The following is a 23,043-nucleotide window of genomic DNA, read 5'->3' as shown; positions in this document are numbered from 1 at the left end:
TTTCTAATTTCTGGCTTTTGTTTCGCACCATACCCAATGATGCTTAGGGCTTAGCCTTGGCCCTAATCTCAGGGTTCAGCGATCACTCCTGGCAGTGCTCAGGGGACCAAAAGTGACACCTGTGATTGAAATTAGATCAACTGCGTACAAGGCAAATACTCTACCCACCGTACTATTTTCCCAGCCCCACATTGCACTTCTTAAACCTAGGAACCTTTATACTATTGTAAACTAATTTTACCTCAATAAAATAATAATTTAAAATATTTTCTGTCCTTTGAGTAATTTATTTGAATTTGTGAAATACATTTGTATACATAGGGTGTAAAGAAGATATTGTTTCATTGGAAATATTATTGAAAACTTCCAACATTGTGTGATTATAAAATAGTATTACTTTATATTGAATTAACAGGATGAAATAAACAAAAATAGGAAGGATTATCCTAAGAAATGCACCTTGCTGTCTGTTCCAGTTTTAGAATAGGGAATTTCTTCTTATTCAAGCTCTCTAAAAGATTTCAAATAATTTAATGAAATTTATAGTCTTATTCAGATGTAAAAAATTGGTTCTCAGCTCATTTAGAAAAATAAGAGAGCAGATGTGCATGCAAAGATGAATAAAAATGCTGTCTGCTTATAAGCAAAAGCGTAATTTATCTTTCGTAGTAATTTATGTACGATATAACAAATAACCACTGAATGTAGTAACAGGGGGGAATTTGGCTGGAATTGTTCCTTTCACAAGTCTCAGCCACACTTCCTGACCGTAATTTAATTCTAATAAGGCATCTCCAGTCAAAACCCGATCACAGTGTGTGTCACTGTTAATATTTTCAGACTCAAATGTGAGCTTGTCTACTCCATCAACCACGAGGAACCCAGAGACGTGAGCGCTGAACGACTCAATGGTGTACTTAAAAACATACACCCCAAGGTAAGGAACTCTGAATTTTCCAGTTCTCGGGGTGTAGGAAGCTCCATAATTGACATCTATGTTATTAAACAGGATCGGACCAGGAGTCGTCATTCCATACGTGTGAGATGCAAAAAACGCCACCATGGGCGCGTATCTGTAAGATCCTTTGGAAAAATCTGTCAGAAAAGAAAAATGCAGTTAATTTTCTTGTCTTTATCTCATTAAATATTTTCTCATATGGTTATCTCTTTTTTATATAAAGAATTCATAAAAAATGCAATGTTTTTTATCATCTGAACAGGGCAGTGTGTCTGTCTTTGGGGCTCGCTCAGTTACCCCAATGTCTGAGCTTCTGAGAACCTCCATTGTTCCATTAAAATCTGGCTAGGATATTAATAGCACTTGGTGCCTCCTTCATAGCTAATCATCAAAGATTAATTTGTAAGTTGCTTTGATCTCCAGAGATGAAGAAATTTAAAGTGCTCTTGTGATTATTATGGTATGCCAGACTGCGTTAAGGGCCCTTGCAGGAATTAAAGTTGACATGATGTAGAAACAATCTTTCCAGCATTGTCAAACCTTGCAAGAGACCAAATTGGAAAATAAATCTATATGCACTATGGGTAAGTAAACAAAAACAATTTTTGATGTAACTAATGCCAACTTATTTACAAAAGATGACTTTAAAGTAAACTAAAAATTACTCTTCACTAGGTAGCATATTTACTAAGAAATGCCCCACTGGAAATTTCTTTTTGTCATTAACGACAGACTGTTAAAATACTGCACATGTTTTATTTTATAAAAATTAGGTTATTTCTTGAAGCAAATCTCGAGTATCTTATAAAATTATGAAAGCTATTTAAAAACAATGCATTATGAAAAAAATAGTATCTTTAGCAAATTACAAAATCAATAATTAGCAAAAAGTATCTTCTTCTCATCAGTACATCTGAGAATATTGTACTATAAGATCAACCTTCATGGAAAACATACAACTAAGCACTTATTAAATAAGCACATCTAATAGGAATCAAACTGCATTGACTTGTTGGAGAAGCGTTTGTCAAGTTGTGTGTCTGTGTGTTTTTCCTTACGGTGCGCCCCAAAGGTAGGGGATGGAGACTAGACAATAAGCTTCCTCTATAACACTATCATGAAAAATTTGAGAACTTGTGCACCTGTTTATTCTCAAACAAGGACACGCCCAGGCCCAAGAGAGAGCCCCCGGCAGGTAAAGCAGGTGTGCCGCCAACGGTCCACCGGGGGGAGGCCTGAGATGTACCGAGTTCAGGAGCGAGACGAGCCGGCCCGGGCAGAGTCAGCACTCATGTGTCATGAAGCCGACATGCTAATTCCCGACTCTCCCCAGAGCTCCTTGTGCGCACGCGGGGCGCGAGGCGCGCGGGTCCCACCTGGCGCGGGCGCGTCCTCCTGGCCCAGGCGCACCGAGCAGCGCGCGCCCGTGAAGGGGTGTCGGCACGCGCAGGTGAAGCTGCTCCTGCCGTCCACGCACGTGCCTCCGTTCCGACACGGGGACCCGCTGCAGTCGGGACTGTCGCCCGGCGCTGGAGGGGAGAGAGGGGAGAGCGTCAGGGGACGGTCCTGGGGGCTCTCGCAGGAGGAGGAGGAGGGACACAGCACAGTGGAAGGAAGAACAGAACGGACCCCGAACTCGGTGCCCGCCAACGTCACTGAGCACCAGTCGGGCTCGAGCACCAACGGGCTCTTTCTGCAGAGCTACAGAGACGCGAAGCCAGAGAAAAACAGTACTCAGTGGTGATAGACTCCTGGGCTTCGAGCATGAACCCAAGGTTAGGGAGCAATGGGCAGAGGAAGCAGGGGTGTGGGGAGGAGGGAAGGCTGACCAGAGGTGTGGCAGGGGTGTGGGGAGGAGGGAAGGCTGACCAGAGGTGAGGCAGGGGAGTGGGGGGGAGGGAAGGCTGACCAGAGGTGAGGCAGGGGGTGGGGGGGAGGGAAGGCTGACTAGAGGTGAGGCAAGGATGAGAGGAGGAGGGAAGGCTGACCAGAGGTGTGGCAGGGGTGTGGGGAGGAGGGAAGGCTGACCAGAGGTGAGGCAGGGGAGTGGGGGGGAGGGAAGGCTGACCAGAGGTGAGGCAGGGGGTGGGGGGGAGGGAAGGCTGACTAGAGGTGAGGCAAGGATGAGAGGAGGAGGGAAGGCTGACCAGAGGTGTGGCAGGGGTGTGGGGAGGAGGGAAGGCTGACTAGAGGTGAGGCAGGGGTGAGAGGAGGAGGGAAGGCTGACCAGAGGTGTGGCAGGGGTGTGGGGAGGAAGGAAGGCTGACCAGAGGTGACACAGGACCGAGGGGAGGAGGGAAAGTGACCAGAGGTGAGGCAGGACAGTGCTGACAGGTCTTTGGCGTTGGTGAAGGTGCAGTACCTTTTTACACCCAAATCACAAAGCAACAGCTGGTCAACACTACTGTCACCATGCTCTAAACTCTAAAAAATAATAGCAAATATTTGGGGTGTGAGTCACAGCCAGGAGTGCTCAGGGGCTACTCTTGATTCTGTGCTCAGGGCTCACGCCTTGAGGGTGATCTCAAAGGACCATATGCAGTGACGGGGATGGAATCAGTTTCACTTGTATCTACCACCCCAACCCCTAAAATAAAATTTTAGACGCAGAGCAAAGTACCTAGAGTGGGTCAGGGAGGTGGTTTTGCGGTAGATAAGCCAAGTTGCTTACTTCTCTCTGGGGCTGATCTCAGAACCTCTGTCACTGTCACCCCGTTGCTCATCGATTTGCTCGAGTGGGCACCAGTAATGTCTCCGTTGTGAGACTTGTTATTACTATTTTGGGCATATCGAATACAGCACAGGAAGCTTGCCAGGCTCTGCTGTGCTGGCGGGATACTCTCAGTAGCTTGCCGGGCTCTCCGAGATGGGCAGAGGAATCGAACCCAAGTCGGTCGTGTGTAAGGCAAACACCCTACTTGCTGTGCTATGGCTCCAGTACAATAAAATAGAATAAAATCAAATCAAAGCCTGGGGCTCGCGAGGGCCTATAGTGGCTAAGACTTGGGCCTGACCCAGGTTTGATCCCTGGCACCCCGGGTGATCCCCTAAGACCTCCAGGAGAGATCCCTGAGCACTGAACCAGGAGTAAAATGTGTCCCCCAAACAAACCAAAAGCACTGGAGAATAAAATACCTATTCAATGCATGGTGCCAAGATCATTGAATATTCAACAAAGCACATATTCCATAGCCATAAAATACTAAATAAAAAGATATGGTTATATGACAATTAAATAAACAGACAATCTTTGCGTTCTTTATTATTTTGAGCTCTTTTAAAGCATAGCAAAATAAAATTTGAGAATAATTGTGATGCTTGACATCTAAGAATTAAAATTCCCTTGAAATAAAGCACCACTGCCAAAGTTCAAATATAAGCTATATTAAGAGAAGCTATTAGTATGAGAAACTATCAGTTTATTAATAGTCAAAATGCGGAAAGCTTTAAAAACATCCCAAATAAGTGATTTATTTAAAAAAGGCAAATGACACAAGCTAGCAAATCATTAAATGAAAACAGAAAAAAGTACACTAAATTTTTTAAGACAGCCAATCTCACTACTAAAGAATAATAAACTGTCAAATAGAACATTTTTATATCTGGTGACAGCATAAAGTTGTAAAATGAGATAAAATTTGTAATCTTAAATTAAAGTTAGAATTTTAAAAATAGAACAATTCAATCACATATATCACATAAATAGAACAACTACTTTTTCTTTTATTGCTTTTTTGGCGATGCTCAGGGGTTACTCCTGGCTCTGCACTCGGGAATGACTCCTGGCGGTGCTCGGAGGACCCTATGGGATGCTGGGAATCAAACTCAGGTTGGCCGTGTGCAGGGCAAACTCCCTCCCCGATGTGCAATCGCTCCAACCCCAGAATAACCGTGTTTATTTCCCTTGAGACATGAAAGTTTCCCGGCATACTGCATGCTTGTATATGCTCAGATAAGTCTTGAAAAGCTTGATGGGCCAGAGAGTCAGCAGAGGTGCGGAAGGGACTTTGCTTTAAGAAGTGCAACCAGCCCCAGTTCTATCCCCTGGCACCACGTATGGTCCTTGAGGACTGAGTCAAGAGCAGCCCCTGAGCATTGCAGAGCGACCCCCCTCCCCTATACCTACAAAGGGGCAGTTACAACAGCACACATGCTTTTCCACAGGCTTTTAATTGCTGCAAGATTGTGGACTGTGGAAGAGTACTTGTTAAATGAATCACAGTATCTTCCCACTGGGGAACCTCAGACCACAGCTAAAGGGTGAGATACAGTCCCCAAACATTTGCTGTGCACAGAACTGGTTCCGGGTCGCTTTTAAACACAGAATAAACTCATTTAGAAGACTTTACAGTATGAGTATGATGAAAACTACCCACAGATAATAGTTTAGCTTGTGATTCGATTTTCAAGTTGAGATGGATGTTGAAATTTAGTGTTCGACTTTTCTTACCAAGAAACAAAATCCATAATGCAGTATGTAAGGCATTTACCATGCATGCCGCTGACCCGGGTTCCATCCCCAATATCCCATATGGTCTCCTGAGCACTGCCAGGAGTAATTCCTGAGTGGAGAGCCAGGAAAAACCCCTGAGCATCGCCGGGTGTGACCCAAAATAACAACAATAACAACAAAAAAACGAGATCTACAATGGGTGTGACCCAAAATAACAACAGCAACAAAAATGAGATCTACAAGTATTTAACATTCATCATGCTTTATATTTTTTAAATCAAAGTTACATAAAAGTGGAGGAACTGCATACCTGCATGATAAAAAAAAAGGTAGAAAAAATACTTTACTTACGTATTTAGACATTTCAATATGCAATCTCTGAAACATTGCATAGTATATTTTCCACATTAACATGCACATGAAAAATGCTATGGGCATGGAATATCTTTTAAGAAATATACAGAATGGCACACATTTATTTAACGTAGTTTCTCAATCATGTGATACACTATTAAACCCTTCCACTAGCTGTTGTTATTATTATGAAAACTAGCTATTACTTGCTAAATTTAAAATCTCCAAATGACTCATAGAAATTGCTCTCTATTATTCACAGAAATGTGAATTCTTTATCCCAGTACTTTATCTTATTTCATATCCTAACAGTCTTGCACAATGATAAATTCATAGAATAGCTTTAATTGAAGTGCTTCATTAAGAAAGCATCAACTGCATGCTAGAACCGGGGGCACACTGAATTATTTATGAGATCTTTCCTGGGAAATATGTTTCTCAGATTGGTTTTATCATTTCTCTGATTCTAGAGAAGGAGAGTCTTTTCCTACTATTCCCGTAACATTTACATTTTATTTTTATCCTCAGTTATCAGTGGGAAGGGGGTCTTACTTAATTCTCCACTTATATGATTGGATCTGACTTATTATCTGTCTATAGAAAGTCTTCTTTCTTTTATTTATATAGAATGTTTCAATCATCTCTTTCAGTTTTGCTGCATTTGCAAATTTATGCTTTATGTGTCATTAATAAAAATACTTAATGAATCAGTATGAAGTAGCACCCAATAGTAGATGTACAAATAATGATTGGTCCTGATTTATGACTTCAAACCATATGTTGTTATTTAATTAGTATCAATCTAATTTTTCACGCCCCCTTCTGCATAGTTTATATTTTTGTAATTAATAACCTAATTAAAAATGTTAAGGCACCTGGGGCTACAGAGACAGCACTAAGGTGTCTGGATGCACCTGACCTGGGTTCAATCCCCAGCATCCCATAGTTTCCCGGAGCACTGACAGGAGTAATTCCTGAGTTGCAGATCCAGGAGTTACTGAGCATAGCACAAAAGACCTTACAGAGGAGAGAACAACTGAAATTCAAGTTAAAATTCTAGTAATGATTCAAATGGAAGAGGAGAGGAAAATAGGGTTTAAGAAAAGTGAAAACACTAAAGGAACTATCAGACAGTATTAGAAAAGGTAATTATTAGAATAATGGGTATACCATCAGGTGAAAAGAGAGAAAGGGAAAGAGAATTCCTAATCAAGAAAATAATAGCTGAGAACTTTGGAAACGGAAGGAAAGAACTATCCATTGTCCAGGAAACTGAGAGAACACCAAAGTTACTAAATGCAAAAAGATCTATACCAAGACACATTATAATTAAATCATAAAAAGTAATTTATTTAGAAATTTAAAGTCATGTTAAAAGGTCCTAATAAAAGAAATAACATACAAAGGAACTCAGTCAAGCTATCAAAACATTTTTCAGTAGAAACCCTAAAGGATAGAAGAAAACTGAATGTCAGATTCATAATACTTTTGGGGGTGGGGGAGTGCGCACCCAGCAGTGCTCAGGGCTTATTCCTGGCTCTGTGCTCATGAATCAGTCCTGGAAGTGGTCAGGGGCCACATGAGATGTGAGGCTCACCTCTAGCCTCAAATATCCACAGTTCTGAAAGATTAAAAGACTCCCAGCTAATAAAACCCTTTTCTACAAAATCCACTGTAGCACTGTAGCACTATCCTCCCATTGTTCATCAATTCGCTCGAGCGGGCACTAGTAATGACTCCATTGTAAGACTTGTTACTCTTTTGGGCATATCAAATACACCATGGGTAGCTTGCCAGGCTCTGCCATGTGGGTGGGATACTCTCAGTAGCTTGCCGGGCTTCCCGAGAGGGACAGAGGAATCAAACCTGCATCGGCTGTATGCAAGGCAAAGGCCCTACCCGCTGTGCTACTGATTCAAGATGGAAAAATAAAGGATTTACCAATAAGCAGAAACCCAGCACCAGATGGCTGTAGCAGAGAATTCTACAAAACTTTCATAGAAGAGTGCTGTCCTGCAAAAGTTCACCCCCAAAATACTCAAAGCAAGAACATTCCCTAACAATTCGAGGAGACCATTACCACTTTAGTCATCAAACTAGGAAAGTACGCCACGAAAGAAAATCACAGACCAATATCTCCATGAACAAGAAATTCTTAAAGTCTTGGCAAATAGAAACTTAGCAACACAACAGTGAATAACTTATTGGGACCAAATGTAGTCATCTCAGGAATATGAATGTTGGATCAACAAGCGGAAGGTAGTTAACGTAACAGACCAGATCAACAAAATAGAAAGATAAAACATATGGTCGGGCCACACACAGCCTGCCTGGGTTTGATCTCCAGCAACACAAATGGTCCTTGAGCTCCGTTACGAATAATCCCTGGGCCTGAGCTGTCGTCCAGCGGGAAGGGCATTTGTCTTTCATGTGGACCACCTGGATTCAAAATCCGGCATTCCATATGGTTGCCCGAGCACCATCAGGAGTGATTCCTGAGTGCAGAGCCAAGAATAACCCCTGAACATCTCGGGGAGTGACCCAAAAAGCAAATAAATAGATAAATAAATAGATAAATAAAATAATTTTTAAAAAAATCTGAGTGAAGAGCTAGGAATAAACCCCAAGTACAGCTGGGTGTAGGCCAACTTCTTCTCCCCAAAAATTAAATTAAAAAAAACATGATTATAAAAACACTCAATAAAGTAAAGGTTTCCTTGTTTCATGGAAATAATTATGTGGCAAGTATTAAGTTAAATTTTTGAGAAAATATAGACACTGCATATGATTAAGTAAATTGCAACACAAGGTAATCGTTAAATTAAAAATCAAAATACATGCATATTATATATTTGATATTTGAAATGGACTGGAGTGATAGCACAGACGGTAGGGCGTTCGCCTTGTACATGGCTGACCCGGGTTCGATTCCTCCACCCCTCTCAGAGAGCCAGGCAAGCTACCGAGAGTATCCTGCCCTCACTGCAGAGCCTGGCAAACTGCCCATGGCGAATTCGATATGCCAAAACAATGAGTAACAACGAGTGTCACAACGGAGATGTTACTGGTGCCCATTCGAGCAAATTGATGAGCAATGGGATGATAGTGACAGTGACAGTGATATTTGAAATACGTTTGCAACATAGGCATGTTGTCCTGCTTCTGTCAGTAGAATTTAGTAAAAAGTAAGTGTCTCTAAGCTAGGGAGATAGTATGGGGATAAGGTGCTGGCCGACAAACGAGCACTCCAGATTCAATCACCGTTCACACATTTGGTCTCTCGAGCACTGAGAGGAGTGACCCGTGAGCACAGAGACAGGAGTAATCCCTGGGCACTGCTGAGTCTAATCCCAAGACAAAAATAAATGAATAAATAAATAAGAGATGACTCCTAACAAGTGCACTGCCAGGAAGGACTGAACCTTGGCCTTGTGACCCCAAATTCAGTGACACTGGTCATCACTGTCACCTCTGTAGAGGCAAAAAATGATCAGATTTTTAAGAAAGTGATAGAAAACAGTAAAGCACCAAACATACTTTCTCTTCCTTTTAAAAATTGCTCTATTCACATCAGTGATATTTGTAAGAGTTGCATCCTTTATTTACAAATATCTTTTAAGAATGCATGATTTATCTGGGGCTGGAGCGACAGCACAGCGGGGAGGGCGTTTGCCTTGCACGCGGCCAACACGGGTTAGATTCCCAGCATCCCGTATGGTCCCCTGAGCACCGCCAGGGGTAATTCCTGAGTGCAGAGCCGGGAGAAACCCCTGAGCATCTCTGGGTGTGACCCAAAAAGAAAAAAAAAAGCATGATTTTTCTTCTTTTCTTTTTCTCTTTGTCAGGGTTTGCTCCTGGGTCAGTGCTCAGGAACCGCTCCTGGTGGTGTCTGGGGATCACTCAGGGTGCGAGGATTGAGCAGCTGCCGACTGGGTGCCAGGCAAGGCCTCCCCTCCTGGGTTATCTCTCGGGGCCCTGGCTTATCTCTTAAGAGATACAGTTCATGGGATAATTATGAACAACATTGATTCATTAAGAAGGGTTCAAGAAATTTGGCAACTCTTGGGAAAATAATTCAAATATATTTGTTTCACCGTCGGAGTCATATTTTCCGTAGGATGCTGAGACACTTCATGACGTCAGGCTGCCAACTGCTGCACAAAGGAAATCTTCCAAGGAGAAATACACTCTCTTGGTGGCTCCTGGAATACTGTTTCCACACAAATCAATTATTGGCAATTGAACCAGAACAGCAACTTCGGAGAGGGCGTCTCAGAGCAACCTTCACTGGCAGGATGACCAGAGAAGGCCTGGGAAGAGGAGGAGGGCCCGGCCTCAGCGCCCCGCCCTTCTGCCGCTCAGCTTAAAGAAGAGACTGAATTACTGATGGTGCTCCGATGGCAACTGCCGACTGAATAGCAACACAGAGTAGCGCAGTTGAAGAGAGTCGCCTTTACGCCTCATCGTCAGGGCAGAAGCAGGTGACAGAGTTTAGACTCTTGGCAAATGAAACCTTGAGAGCATCAAGCCACGTGACAGGTTTCAAAGTGACCCGACTCCGAAAGGAGCCTGCTGCGTGGCTCTGAAGAGAGGTGCCAGCAGTCGGGAGGAGAGGGGCCAGGCAGGGCCAGGCTGGCCGCAGGCCCGCGGCAGACTCCGTCACACACTAACGCAGGATTTTGGGAAGGTGACTTTAGCGCATCTCCTTAAAAATAAGAGCAACGATAGCTGCTCCAGAAGGTATTGTGAAATGCACTAACACTTAGGGTATAGTTTGGACAGTGCCCAGGGTGCAGTAGTACTGTCATCCCATGGTTCATCAATTTGCTCGAGCGGGCACCACTAACGTCTCCATTGTGAGACTCGTTACTGTTTTTGGCATATTGAATACGCCACGGGTAGCTTGCCTGACTTTCCAAGAGGGGCAGAGGAATCGAACCTGGGGTTGGCCAAGTGCAAGGCAAATGCCCTACCCACTGTGCTATGGCTCTAGTCCAATCCCAAAGCCCAAGTGACGTAACTGGGAAGCACAAGCATTGTGAATCTCCCAGAGATTGCAAACAATACACAGAATACTGAGAAAGAGTCTCAAGGCAACGCGTATGCACCTGCTTAGGAAAACTGTGTGCAGTGTATACACCATATCTTTAAAGAGCAATTTTCCTTTTTGGATTATTTTTGAGCCCTAGAAACCCCATAGGATGTAAAAACAATATGTTACAGTATGTGTTATTTGAGTCAAAGAAATTATCAAAGTTAGGATTCATTTATAAAAACAATGTTTTAATGGCTGTTGTGGTACTAATTCAGTTATTCTACAAGTCATAACAGCTATAATATGAATATATTAATGTATAAATAGATGTAGATCTATAATTCACACTCAAAATATATGTTCGAGTGAAAGATTGGTTTAATTATAAGTATTAAGAGATACCAACTTCTATAATTCCTATGTGAAGATCAAGGTTATTACAGTATTTCTAATACAACAGAAATTATAGGTCACATGAAATAATCAAATTTAGCAAGCTTGTCAACGTGTTTCAACACTCAGATAACATGAGCTAGCAAGGGAAGTGGTTTATTTTGCTAGTCACTTTTTCTAACAGTAGCAAAACTAGTCAAATCTACTTGTTTGACTGCCTTGTCTAGAATTTAGAGATACTGCTGTTCAGCTATTCAGTGAGGATCATCAGACGTCAGCCCCCTGATGGACCACTTAAATATGCCTGCTTCAAGGGACCCCAACATTTATTCTTGGTCTTGTCTATCAAGAATATCTATCTTGAGACTATTCACTATCTATCGTGAGACTAAGCCAATGATCTTTATTAACCTGACATTGCTATTGGTTATCTAAATGAGAAAAAGGTTTTAAAACTTTTAATTATTCATGTTTGTGGGTTGGCTATAAAATTCCACTTATGGTCTATAAAGGAAAAGAACATGTTTGTATAAGGCATCATTGAAATGAATCATCAAAACTGAGTTACTAGCATATTAACTCCAATGGCGATTCCATTGCTATATAAATACCTAAGTGCAATCACGAGTTCCTGATATGAATTCTTTGTACCTCAAAAGCTTAGTACGTCTAATGCCCTATTAAACCTTTTGTTTCAGTTAATTTTGAAACAATTTAAGTTTTAAGCTTACTACATACATTCAGGTTTGGGGTTTTTTTTGTTGTTTAAGATAAAAATATGACATGGTAGGGTTGAGTTGGTGTTTGAGCGCACGTGCTGTGGAGTTTAACTGAAACTAATTTTCACTGACCACAGGAACACCACGGATTAAAATAGTGCGAGGAAAACTCCATTGTGTTTCCTTTACAATATTAGTACAAGAATATCTGGTATCGACAAACCTACTTTCTCTTGGAAATCCATAAGTTTAACTGATTTGTCTTATGTGGAAATATCATTCCTCCGGAGTTAGATTAATGTGGAGGAAAAAGTGCATGGTCTTAAAAGCATAGAGTCAGCTTTCCCCTCTGGACAAGCCCACGTTCTCTCTCGAGTACTTATCTTTCGCTCTTTCTCTTTCCTCACATCATTCTAAACTTTTTCTTCCAATAAAAACTATTTTGACAAAAAAAATAAAAATGTAAGCAGCCAAGAGGCATTTCAGTTCAGTGATTAAATATGGCTATGGCTTATTCAATTGTAGAAATATTGAAAATAAAATGTGTGACATCCACCAGCCCTGCTCTTCTGACTCATGACTTAAATCTCCGAGAAGATGCCAGCCTGGCTGAAAACTCTGAGGTGTCCTTGGGGAGGAAGGTGGGCTCATTCTCCACCTACTGGCATTTGTGCCCACATGCCACAGCTGCCTCCACACCAATGGCCTATGGCCTAGCTTCACGGTTTCACCCAGAATCTCTGCAGAGGCATCCCGGTTCTACAGGTCCTAAAGCTCTCAGATACCTCCAAATTCCAGAGGACTGAAATTCCACTAGGGGTACAACAAAGTGGACAAGAAAATGACATAGAAGCCACTGTCACTGTCACTGTCATCCCATTGCTCATCAATTTGTTCGAGTGGGCATCAGTAACGTCTCTCACGGTGAAAATTGTTGTTACTGTTTCTTGCACATCGAATACGCCACGGGGAGCTTGCCAGCGCTCTGCTGTGCGGGCAGGATACTCTAGGTAGCTTGCCAGGCTCTCTGAGAGGGGCAGAGGAATCGATCTTGGGTCGGCCTCGTGAAAGGTGAACGCCCTACTGCTGTGCTATCATTCCTTAGAAGCCAACAAATAAAAAACGATAACACAGAAGGCTCAACTAACAGTGAATAGCTCAGTACGTCCTCAGACAAAGATAAGATATAACAATTTTCACAATTTTTTCTACGGAAGTACTGTAGTCATTTGGTTGTAACAAGTAATATAAAACAAATGATTGTGTGTCTGCTGGGGGGGGGGGGGTTGGGGGTGGCTGGGAAGAGGGGGACAACGGCAGAGGGACGGTCACTCAGGGCTGGGCTGGTGTTGGAACAACAAAGGCCCATAATAACTGTATTATGAACAACCACATAAGCCATGGTATTTAAATAAAGTAAAAATAAATAAACAAAATGTGAAAAGTCACCATTTAGGATAGAGTCAATAAGAAATGGGCATAACATCTAGTAGGATACTGGGGAATACGGCCATTTCTTATAGTAAGAATGAGTAGCTATTCTTTGCATTGTCAAAATATTATTTCACATTACTGATACGGCAAACACACTCCTCCAGGCACTTCTTTAACACAGATTGTTAGTACTTCGCATGCTCCACAGAGTGGCTCTTTCCTCTCACGTTTGTGCTCTCCACTAGGGTTTATTTCCCGTACTCAAAGTCTTAGAATGTTGTAGGTGTCCTCCTGAAGTGCTGCCTTCAGGCTGTGAACTGCCCACTGTGTTTTTTACAGGGATGCAATTGATGACATAATTTACTCATCATCTCAGTCAGATATCTATTGCCATAACGTCACTAAACAGAGAGGAACTGAGATGCGGAGATATCTACTTAAGCTTTCACATTGACCGGAATAGGAGAAGCAGAACCATGATGTGTCATATCTCAGATCCACTAGTTTTTTTGTTTTTTTGTTTTGGTTTTTGTGTGTTTTACTTGTTCACATCTGTCTCTATCTCAGATTCCTCTTCCCTAGATGTGGCTGGCATTTCTCTTGCCACGATCCATTTATTAATGTTCTTACTGGTTTTTCCAAATATATCCCCCATACTCAGAGCATATACTTCAACTTTTGTCAGGTTTCTAAGAGACAGCTCGATCATTCCTGCTTCCAATGTTCAAAGATCTTTACAGAATCAGACCGAAAGGTGTCGGTGCGATCACCTTATGTGTGCCCCCCCCCCCCCCCCACACACCCAATTCTCAAAGCTTCTGAAGGGAAGGAGAGCTTTTGAAAGGTGCCATGAGGGTAGAGATTTCAAAACTTGGGTTAGTAGTTTCACAAAAGAGTTTCCAGAGAGACCCTCTGCCGCTTTGCGTGCCAGGCACTGGCTACGAATCAGGGAGAACATTCTCATCAGAAACATTCAGACTGGCACCAAGATTTTAGACTCCAGCCTCCAGATGGTGAGAAATAAATTTTGACTGTTTCTACGCTGCTCAGTCAGTGATGCTTCGTTATAGCTAGAATAGACTAAGATGCTTCGGTGGCTATTCACGGTCTCCTAGGACCAAATCAATTCTAGTTCCTGTTCACTTATATATCATCACGTAATCAGTCATTCAGCAGATATAAATTTAATTCCTATTGCATACCAAACTTTTCTTTTAAATAATGTATCAGGAGCTCACTGATAATTGATTTTTTAATGATGTATGCAAAGAAAAACATCCTACAGGGGCAAATTTGATAGTTTTGTCATGATTCTGACAGAAAACAAAGCTTAAAAACATGTAGATAAACACTGTTTGTACTTAACGTGATGTCTAAATTCAAAAGATAAAATTAGATTCCAATAATATATCACTGCTGTGTGAATGACCTGAACATTCAGGTTCATTAAAGCACTCATATTTATGGTCTTGCTATAGATCTATAAAATATTATTTAAATAAAAAGAGATCAATGGTGGCCAGAGTGGTTGCACAGTGGTTAGGGCGCTTGCTTTGCACACAGCCAACCTGGATTCAATTCCTGGCATTCTATATGGTTCCCCAAGCACCACCAGGAACGATCCCTGAGTGCTTATCCAGGAGTAATCAGACCGAATTCACAGCACCTGAGCACTGCTGAGTGGGCCCCAGACCCAAAATGAATAAAGAAAGAAAATATAAAGAAAGATTGAAAGCTTAGAAGGAGTAACTTACCAGGAAATTGAATGTCATTTGTGTTCCTTTGAGCCCGACCAGTTAAGATGTTAGTAAAATTCGCCATTGGTTTCTTCGGCGTAATTGATTTCTTCATGAATGGTTTGAATTGCTTTTGGAACTTGACAGGGTTGGCGAGGCTGCTAGACAATGATCGATTTACATACCAAGTTAAGTTAGATAGAACAACTTGAGTTTTCATTTCAATGATTGATTCCACAAATTCCCTCATATCTTTCTGGAAAAGTTGGATGTCTGTTAGGGAGCCTTTTATCCACTTAGGGATGGTAGCATTCAGTTCTGATGTCTGTGCAGAAACATCATGGCACATCATCAGAGTTTCGTGGACGGTTTTGTTAAGCAAAGAGAGATTCATTGAAAGATAAATGGATTTCGCTTCCAGTGCCTTAAATCTGGAACTTAACACCTGCAGCTGAAGAGCCTGGTCTTTCTCTTTTGTAGCCTCACCGCCTTTTTTCAGCGAAACATAATAAGGTATGAGCATTTTCGTCAGCTTAGACTCAATGTCTTGTAATCTCGTTTCAAACTTTGTTGAGTTCTTTGAGGCTGAGTGTACTATTTCCTCCAAATGACTCACATTTTGCTGATATTTTATCACCTGGGAAGTCGTTTCATTCAACATTTGATGAATCTTTTGAAAACTGAACCCACCTAGTTTCTCATCTTTAGGAATATCTGCAAGGGCTTTGGCCACTTGCAAGACGAAGCTGTACCGTTGATTATCATTGATCAAAATCTCAATAGAATCATTCAGATGCTGGAATTGAGAAATAAATGTCAAAATAGTTTTCATATTTTGGTTACAATCATGATGAACCCCAGAATTAATCTCTATTGTACTGAAAGTCTCTTTTAACACATAGTTATCTTGAATGAAATCAATAGCATTATTTATAATTGTCATTGTTTTATTCAGACCATCTTCCATTTCTGAGGCATATTCATCGATACGTCTGTCTAAGGAATAACTTCGACTCTGTACTTCACTTCTAAGCAAGTTGTGGTTTTTTGTAAGTTCTTTGAGAAGAAAATTTAGAGTATTCACAGCACCAGTCAGATTGTCCAACTTTTTCTTTGTAACTACATCTTCTTTGGATTGTCCGTTTGTTATTCTTTGTTTAAGAGATGGTCCTTCCTCAAGAAGAGGTTGAAGAATCTCCATATCATAAATCAAATCATTTATTTGCTCTTTCATTTTATCCATCTTCTTGTCCATCGGGAAGACAACCTCAACCAAAGTTTGGTTTAAAATTTGCACATTGTCTTCTGCTTCCCTAATTTGCATTTCCAGATCACTTCTGTGCTTGGATAGCATGTTTTCCCATTCACTCCTGACGGATTCTTTCTTCATCTCCAAAGAGATGGTGAGGTTGTCAATCTTGCTGTCTTGGACCTGTAAATCATCAAACAATTGTGACATCCTCAAGTCCTGCCTCTGTATCTTCTCATGTAGAGTAGACAAGTCCTCAGAGACACCCTCACCAACTGATTCCATTCCCAGAACACTCTTCTGCTCTGACATTTGTTCAGTTGATGAAAGATGACCATAACCCTCCTTCATGTCAGACAGCGTCTTATTGAAGGATTCGTGATACAAAATGCTCCGTAAATGTTCCTGTTCTAGAGCATTTTCTAAATGCATCTGTTTTGCTTCTAGTTCTTTAATAGGCTTCTCACAGGTAAAATTCATTTCTTGTCTTATATTCACAACATTTTTCTTTAAATCTAGTATATCGGTTAAAATGGGTTTATTTTCTTGCATTATTAGAGCCTTTTGCTGAACTGCTATGGAAACCACAGATTCATTAACTTGTCGAATTGTTTGCCTGGTGCTTTCAAGTTCTTCTGATAACCATGAAACAGTTTTGAAGAGCTGTGCCACAGTCTCTTGTGTGTCAGTTTGAAAAGTTTGGAATTGTTCTCTCACTATGTCTCTTACTAGATCATTAAGACTTTTGGATTTTAGACCTAGGGAGACATATAATAAACAAAATTGAGAAATTATTTTAATTATATATGATTTTAGCTGTCTCTAGAAAGACACAAGCTTTTAGATCAAGCAATAGCATGTAATCATAAGTACATCTTGACAATACTTAGGAAATTTTTAAAAATACCATTATTCATAGAAAGTGATTATCTTCCTAATGCATATTGCTGAGAAGAGAAAGAAATTGTGATGTAGACTATAAAACTATGGCTCTCTGTATAAAAGACAAGAAGAAACTGCTACTAACTTCAGTTAATAAAGCCAAGTTCTATAATTCTAGGTTTAACCTCTTTCTTGTATAAGAAGAAATGACTCGGTAGATGGAGAGACAGTGCAGAGGGTAAGGCTCTTGCCTTCTATGAGTCTGACCCGGGTTTGATCCTTGACACCCAGACGGTGCCCTGAGCCATCCCTGAGCTCAGGGCCAGGAGTCAGGGCTCAGTCAAATCCCCAGTGTTAGTTCATGGTTGCTCAGTTAGGTTTCTAGTCATTGGGTTTCAGAGTTTGGATTTCGACCCAGTGAGAAAACAATGAGGTGGGCTGGGGAGACAGTTTCTAAGCACTGGAGCACACACTAGTTTGGTTTGGGCCTTGAGATCCTGGGCCTTGCATGGACATGCCCCAGCCCTGCCAAACACCACTGGGTCTAGGCCTGGGGGCTCCTGAGCACAGCCAGCCCTGAGCACGGAACAGTCAAGCCCACAGTGACGGGCAAGCATGGTGGGGAGGGGTACTTGCCCCACCTCTGCCTCCTATCAGCAGAACTGGGGTGGCCCCTGTTTAAAAATATATAATAAAGTTACTACAGTGTACAAGTTTAATGGGAATAAGGAGCTATACGAATTAATAGTCACAAGATTCAACAATAAGGTGTAATAACAAGAAGTTTGAGGGTCAAAAAATGTTGACATCAAATAAAAATAAGTTTTCAAGATAGATCTTGATTATCATAGTAACTGATCCTTAACAAGAGAGGCAGAATCTCTCCTTAATGTAGCAATCCAGTATCTTCAACATTAGGAAATATGGATTGACCATAGCCAGAATTATGGATATAGCTCTAAAAGTAACATCTTAATAAAAGGGAAAGGGAAGTTATGTAGACCCTCACAGAATAGTAAATGAATATTTAAGTGTGCTTTATAAACTGTTATGGATGGGGCCAAGGAGATGGTACAGTGAGTAAGGCACTTCCCTTGCACATGGCTAACCTGGGTTTGATCCCTAAGCACTGCCAAAAGTAACTCATGAGTGCAGAGCCAGGAGTAACCCCCGAGCCTTTCTGGGTGTGGCCCACAACAAATCAATAAATCAATCAATAAATAAATCAACAAACCGACTGTGAAATGGTCCGGAAAGATAACTTAATGATCTGCGGTTGTTCTTCGTTTGGGTGACCCAGATTTGATCCCAAAGTACCAGAGGAAACAACCAAAGGAGGCTGGGGGGCTTTCCCCACCCCCAAATACTGTGGGAGCACCTCCTCTCTCTCCCCCAAAACCAACCTATTACATCACAAACCAGAAAAGAGGTAAAAATGTATGCTTAAAGTATATTTATACTTTATACGACAGAGAACTAAAACTCAGAAAGGTTATATTCATCCAAATCCAGAATGTTTCTAATGACTATAATATAAAACCGTGATGTGAATGAAACATTCTAAAATAAGAGGTTCTGCACAACGGGCTATGGCCATCACCAGATGAGTAATGGCTAACTATGTAATCCCTTCAGAAGCAGGATTATTGGGGGCTGGAGCAATAGCACAGCGGGTAGGGCGTTTGCCTTGCATGTGGCTGACCCGGGTTCAATTCCCAGCATCCCATATGGTCCCCCGAGCACCGCCAGGAGTGATTCCTGAATGCATGAGTCAGGAGTAACCCCTGTGCATCGCTGGGTGTGACCCCCTCCTCAAAAAAAGCAGGATTATTTGGAGACGGGGGTTGGGGAACACCATTTGCTACTCAGGGCTTACTCCTGACTCTGCATTCAGGAAATCCACCAGGCAGTGCTTGGGGATCATATGGGATGGCAGGGTTGGAACCCAGGTTGGCCTTGTGCAAGGTGAAGGCCCCACCTGCTGTACAATCTCTCCAGCCCCTCAAAATTTATATTCTTAAAATATCAGTTTTTATAAAAATAACAGTTTTATGAGCAAGATGTTAAAAGTATTTGACATGCATGAGAGGCTTATAAAAACAATATTGAGAAGAGAAGTTATACCCGGGGGAATGAAATATTGCCTTAATACCTTATTATTAAATAACCTGGTACAAAGTTATAAATATAGTTTCTATAGACAAATATTTCCTTAGAAATTCTAGATCATAAAGATCAGTACTGCTAAATGTAGAAAGAAGGAACATTATATATCTAAGCTTAGTTGAAATAAATATATTTAAAACTACAAAAAATACAGGTGAAAATCAGTTTTTATATAATATAAAATATGAAATGTGAAGTTTAGAATACTAATCAATGACACAAAGTACAAAATTACTGAGGAGAAGCTAAACTAACTAGTCATAACTAACAAATAGTATACTGAAATGGTACTAGTTTGTAAAGCATGAGTCAGAAAGTTCGAAAGCATCTTTGTTTTGTTTGGGTGCTGTACCTGACTATGCTAAGTCCTTACTCCTGGCTCTGAGCTCAGGGATCTCTCCTGGAGGTGATCAGGAGACCGGATGGGCTGCTGGGATTGAAGTGGGTTGTGTGTGTTTTAGGCAAATGCTGAGCCCACCTACTATCTCTCTAGCTCTAACGTGCTTTTATTTTATTAAATTCCCTTGGCACTTAACCATTAATGATGTATTCAACAAGTATTACTGAGTATTGAGCACTCTCTCTTTTGGTGTGTGTTGGGTTAGGGGATCAGGAAAACTTGCTGTGTTCTGGTGGTGTTTGTGGGGACCACGGGGTGCTGAGACGGAACTGGGGTGCTCGCATGCACCTTAGAGTGTATGGTGTGAACGTCAGGATAAAAATGATGGAATAAAACTGACACTGAAATAGAGAGTAGTCTGGACTCCTGAGCTAAGTAACAGGGAAGAAACTAAACAATGGGAGCAGAAAATGGGAATTGCTCTGTAGTTTGAAAAATCTAGTCTGCAAAATAGAAAACTTAGGTGGGGCACATTCACAATAGTGTCATGGGGGGGGGGGTTTGGGTCACACCCGGTGATGCTCAGGCGCTACTCCTGGCTCTGCACTCAGGAATTACTCCTGGAGGTGCTCGGGGGACCCTATGGGATACCAGGAAATCCAACTCAAACGGGCTCCGTGCCAAGCAAATGCCCTCCCTGCTGAACTCTCGCTCCAGCCAGTATTCTACTAGTTTTAACAAGTTAAAAAAACTTGTTTTAGAATAAGAACCTTTTCAGATAAAAACTTCTACACTTCGTTTAAAGAAACATTCATATAGAAATATACTTCACAATAATATATCAAAATGTTTTGTATAATAACTGAGTACATCATCTTAACTCAGTTTTATTTCATTGAGAATCATCTGTTTCTGCTTCTTGGAAAACAGTGTAACAGTTGTGAGCTTCTCAGACATGCTTGATATCAGATTTGTTGGCGCATGAACATATGGCTAATTTAGAAAATTCAAAATCTTTTAGGAGTCGGGACATTTGATTTCGCAGTTCCCATGGCTACTGGCAGGGAAGAAGCGGTGGTTTCTCACCTTGGGTTAGACGGTGAAGAAGGGATATCCGTGGTCTGCCAGAAAAGTGTTTTTCTGGATAGGTGAGAAGTCTCTGCTCATACGAATATTGGGATACAAAATTAACTACCAAACAGAGGGGACTGAGACCAGACAGGAAGCGATGGTGAGGGCAGTGGTGGGGGGTTGGGGGCGCGTTGTTGGTGACGGGTTGGTGGGATTCTGCACAACTGAACTACAGGATTGAGTTCCCCTGGGGGCGGGGGCAATGCGGGGGGGGGGGTGGGGGCGGGACAGGGTGAGGGGAGCAGGGACCCTGCTGCTGAATGCAGTGAAGTGTCGGAACAATTTACGCCTCAAACTGTCATTAACTATTGTGAATCACAGTACTTCAATAAAGATGGTGAAAAAAATTAAAAAACTTGAATCCTTAACAATGGGCTCTCTGGGTCTAATAATTGATTTTGTTTTCTGTGTTTTGGGAAGGAGCGTTGCTCTTGGTGGTCAGCATTGTTGGATTTTTCCTTTGTCAGTGCTAGATTTTCAAATAGCGCAATTGATAGGTTAATTCTCTCATATTGTGCTAAAAATTCCCCCAAAATTTACTATAGTAGTCTAATAAATTACATATTATCTCTGTTTGACTTCTTTGTTCTATTATTACTCCAGGAAAGTTGTGTTCCCCTATGATTCCTATGTATGAGCTCTGGTCATAGGACAGGTTTATATGCTCAATATGGTCTTTTATCAATGGTTTAATGTGATCAGTTTTTACATGGTTAAAAAATTATAGTTTTCCATGTCCTGTTAGATGTTACAGAGACTTCAACTTAAAAAAAAAAAAAAACCTTTTACTATAAAACACCAATGAAAAATAGAGCTAAAAATAAAACGTGTATGACACACAAAAAGGCCATACAGAGAACATTTTATAAACATATGAAACAAAGCAAAAGAGACCAGTAATCCTGAAATTTGAAGCATACAGTAAATCCCGTGAGTTTAACAATAAACTCAGTGAATCCTATGAAGCACAGTTCCTGCCCAGAACAAAAAGTCCTAAAGTTGGGGCTGGAGCGATAGTACAGTAGATAGGGCGTACTATCGCGGCCAACCCGGGTTTGGTTCCCAGCATCCCATATGGTCCCCCGAGCACCGCCAGGAGGAATTCCTGAGTGCAGAGCCAGGAATAACCCTTGTACATCACTGGGTCTGATCCAAAAAGAAAAAAAAAAAAGTCCTAAAGTCTTTTAGATCAAAAAAATCTTCCCAGTTGAGATAGATGATCCTTCTAGAATATTTACTGGACGGCAATTATATACTCTTCTATAAGGATAGAAGATTAGCCTTGTATTGACCTGCTGGAACTGCCTAGCAGTCTGCTGTGCTTCATGGCCAGCGTGGCCATCACCCTGGGTACCGCTCACTCTGCTGGTGTGGGCAGGAAGGGGCCTTCCCACCTTAGACCTGCCCTCGGGTCTTTGGAGCTGTGAGTACATCGGCTACTGTGGCACAAGGCCTGGCAGCTGTGCTCTAGGGAAGTAACTGGAAGATTGTCTCGGTTATCTGGGGGCCAAGTGCATCAACAGAACTGAGCCCAGAGATCACTCCTGGCGGGGCTCAGTAACCATATGGGGACTGAACCCAGGTCACCTCATGCAAAACCAGCATCCTCCTTTGTAATATTGCTTAGCCCTCTGCTGCTCCACAAAATTCAGGCAAACTTGATTGGCATGCATAAAGAAGTTACTTTTTTTCCAACCTGAGAGGGTTCTAGAACATATTTTATTAATTATACTCCAAGAGCAAACTTCTGAAATAATAATGGTCAAGATTTATCCTCAATGATTCTTTCAATATAATTAAGATATCCATGCATCTAGCTGCCTTAATTGGTACCCATTTACTTCACCACTATTCCTACTTATTCCAGTTTTTATTGAAACACCAGGATTGACATTACTGTTAGTGATAGTTTGACGTGTACGATGTGCCAACACAATACACTCCACCAGTGTCCCCTTGAGCTATGAACCGTAACCAAGCAAAGTCAAGCACAGCTCACTTTAATACGTCAGACGGCAACTAGGTACACAATGTGAATGAATCAAATGAGATACTCAAAAACCTACTACAAAAAAGTAGAGTATTCAAATCATTTAAGACATTGAATGAATTAAAAATATTCTATGAGTGGTCAGAGTAATCATACAGTGGTTAGGGCGTTTATCTTGCATGGCTCACATTGTCTCCCAAGCC

The 23,043-nt window shown here is 41.5% G+C and overlaps 1 protein-coding gene across 1 annotated transcript in view; it reads right to left on the bottom strand.

Annotated features, from left to right (window-relative positions):
- Nucleotides 1–673: 673 nt before the first annotated feature.
- The window catches only part of LOC129404906 (multimerin-1-like), a 33,988-nt gene continuing 11,618 nt past the window's right edge, over nucleotides 674–23,043 (bottom strand). The window contains exons 4-6 of the mRNA XM_055139281.1: nucleotides 15,101–17,089; nucleotides 2,335–2,487; nucleotides 674–1,095 (exon numbers count right to left, since the gene is read on the bottom strand). Coding sequence (XP_054995256.1) covers nucleotides 674–1,095; nucleotides 2,335–2,487; nucleotides 15,101–17,089 — 2,564 coding nt within the window. The remainder of the gene's footprint in view (nucleotides 1,096–2,334; nucleotides 2,488–15,100; nucleotides 17,090–23,043) is intronic.

The sequence above is a fragment of the Sorex araneus genome, chromosome 5 (genome assembly GCF_027595985.1).
Source record: "Sorex araneus isolate mSorAra2 chromosome 5, mSorAra2.pri, whole genome shotgun sequence".
NCBI classification, from domain to species: domain Eukaryota; kingdom Metazoa; phylum Chordata; class Mammalia; order Eulipotyphla; family Soricidae; genus Sorex; species Sorex araneus.
The sequence above is the reverse complement of the archived record's forward strand: the minus strand, read 5'-3'. Positions and strand labels throughout refer to the sequence as shown.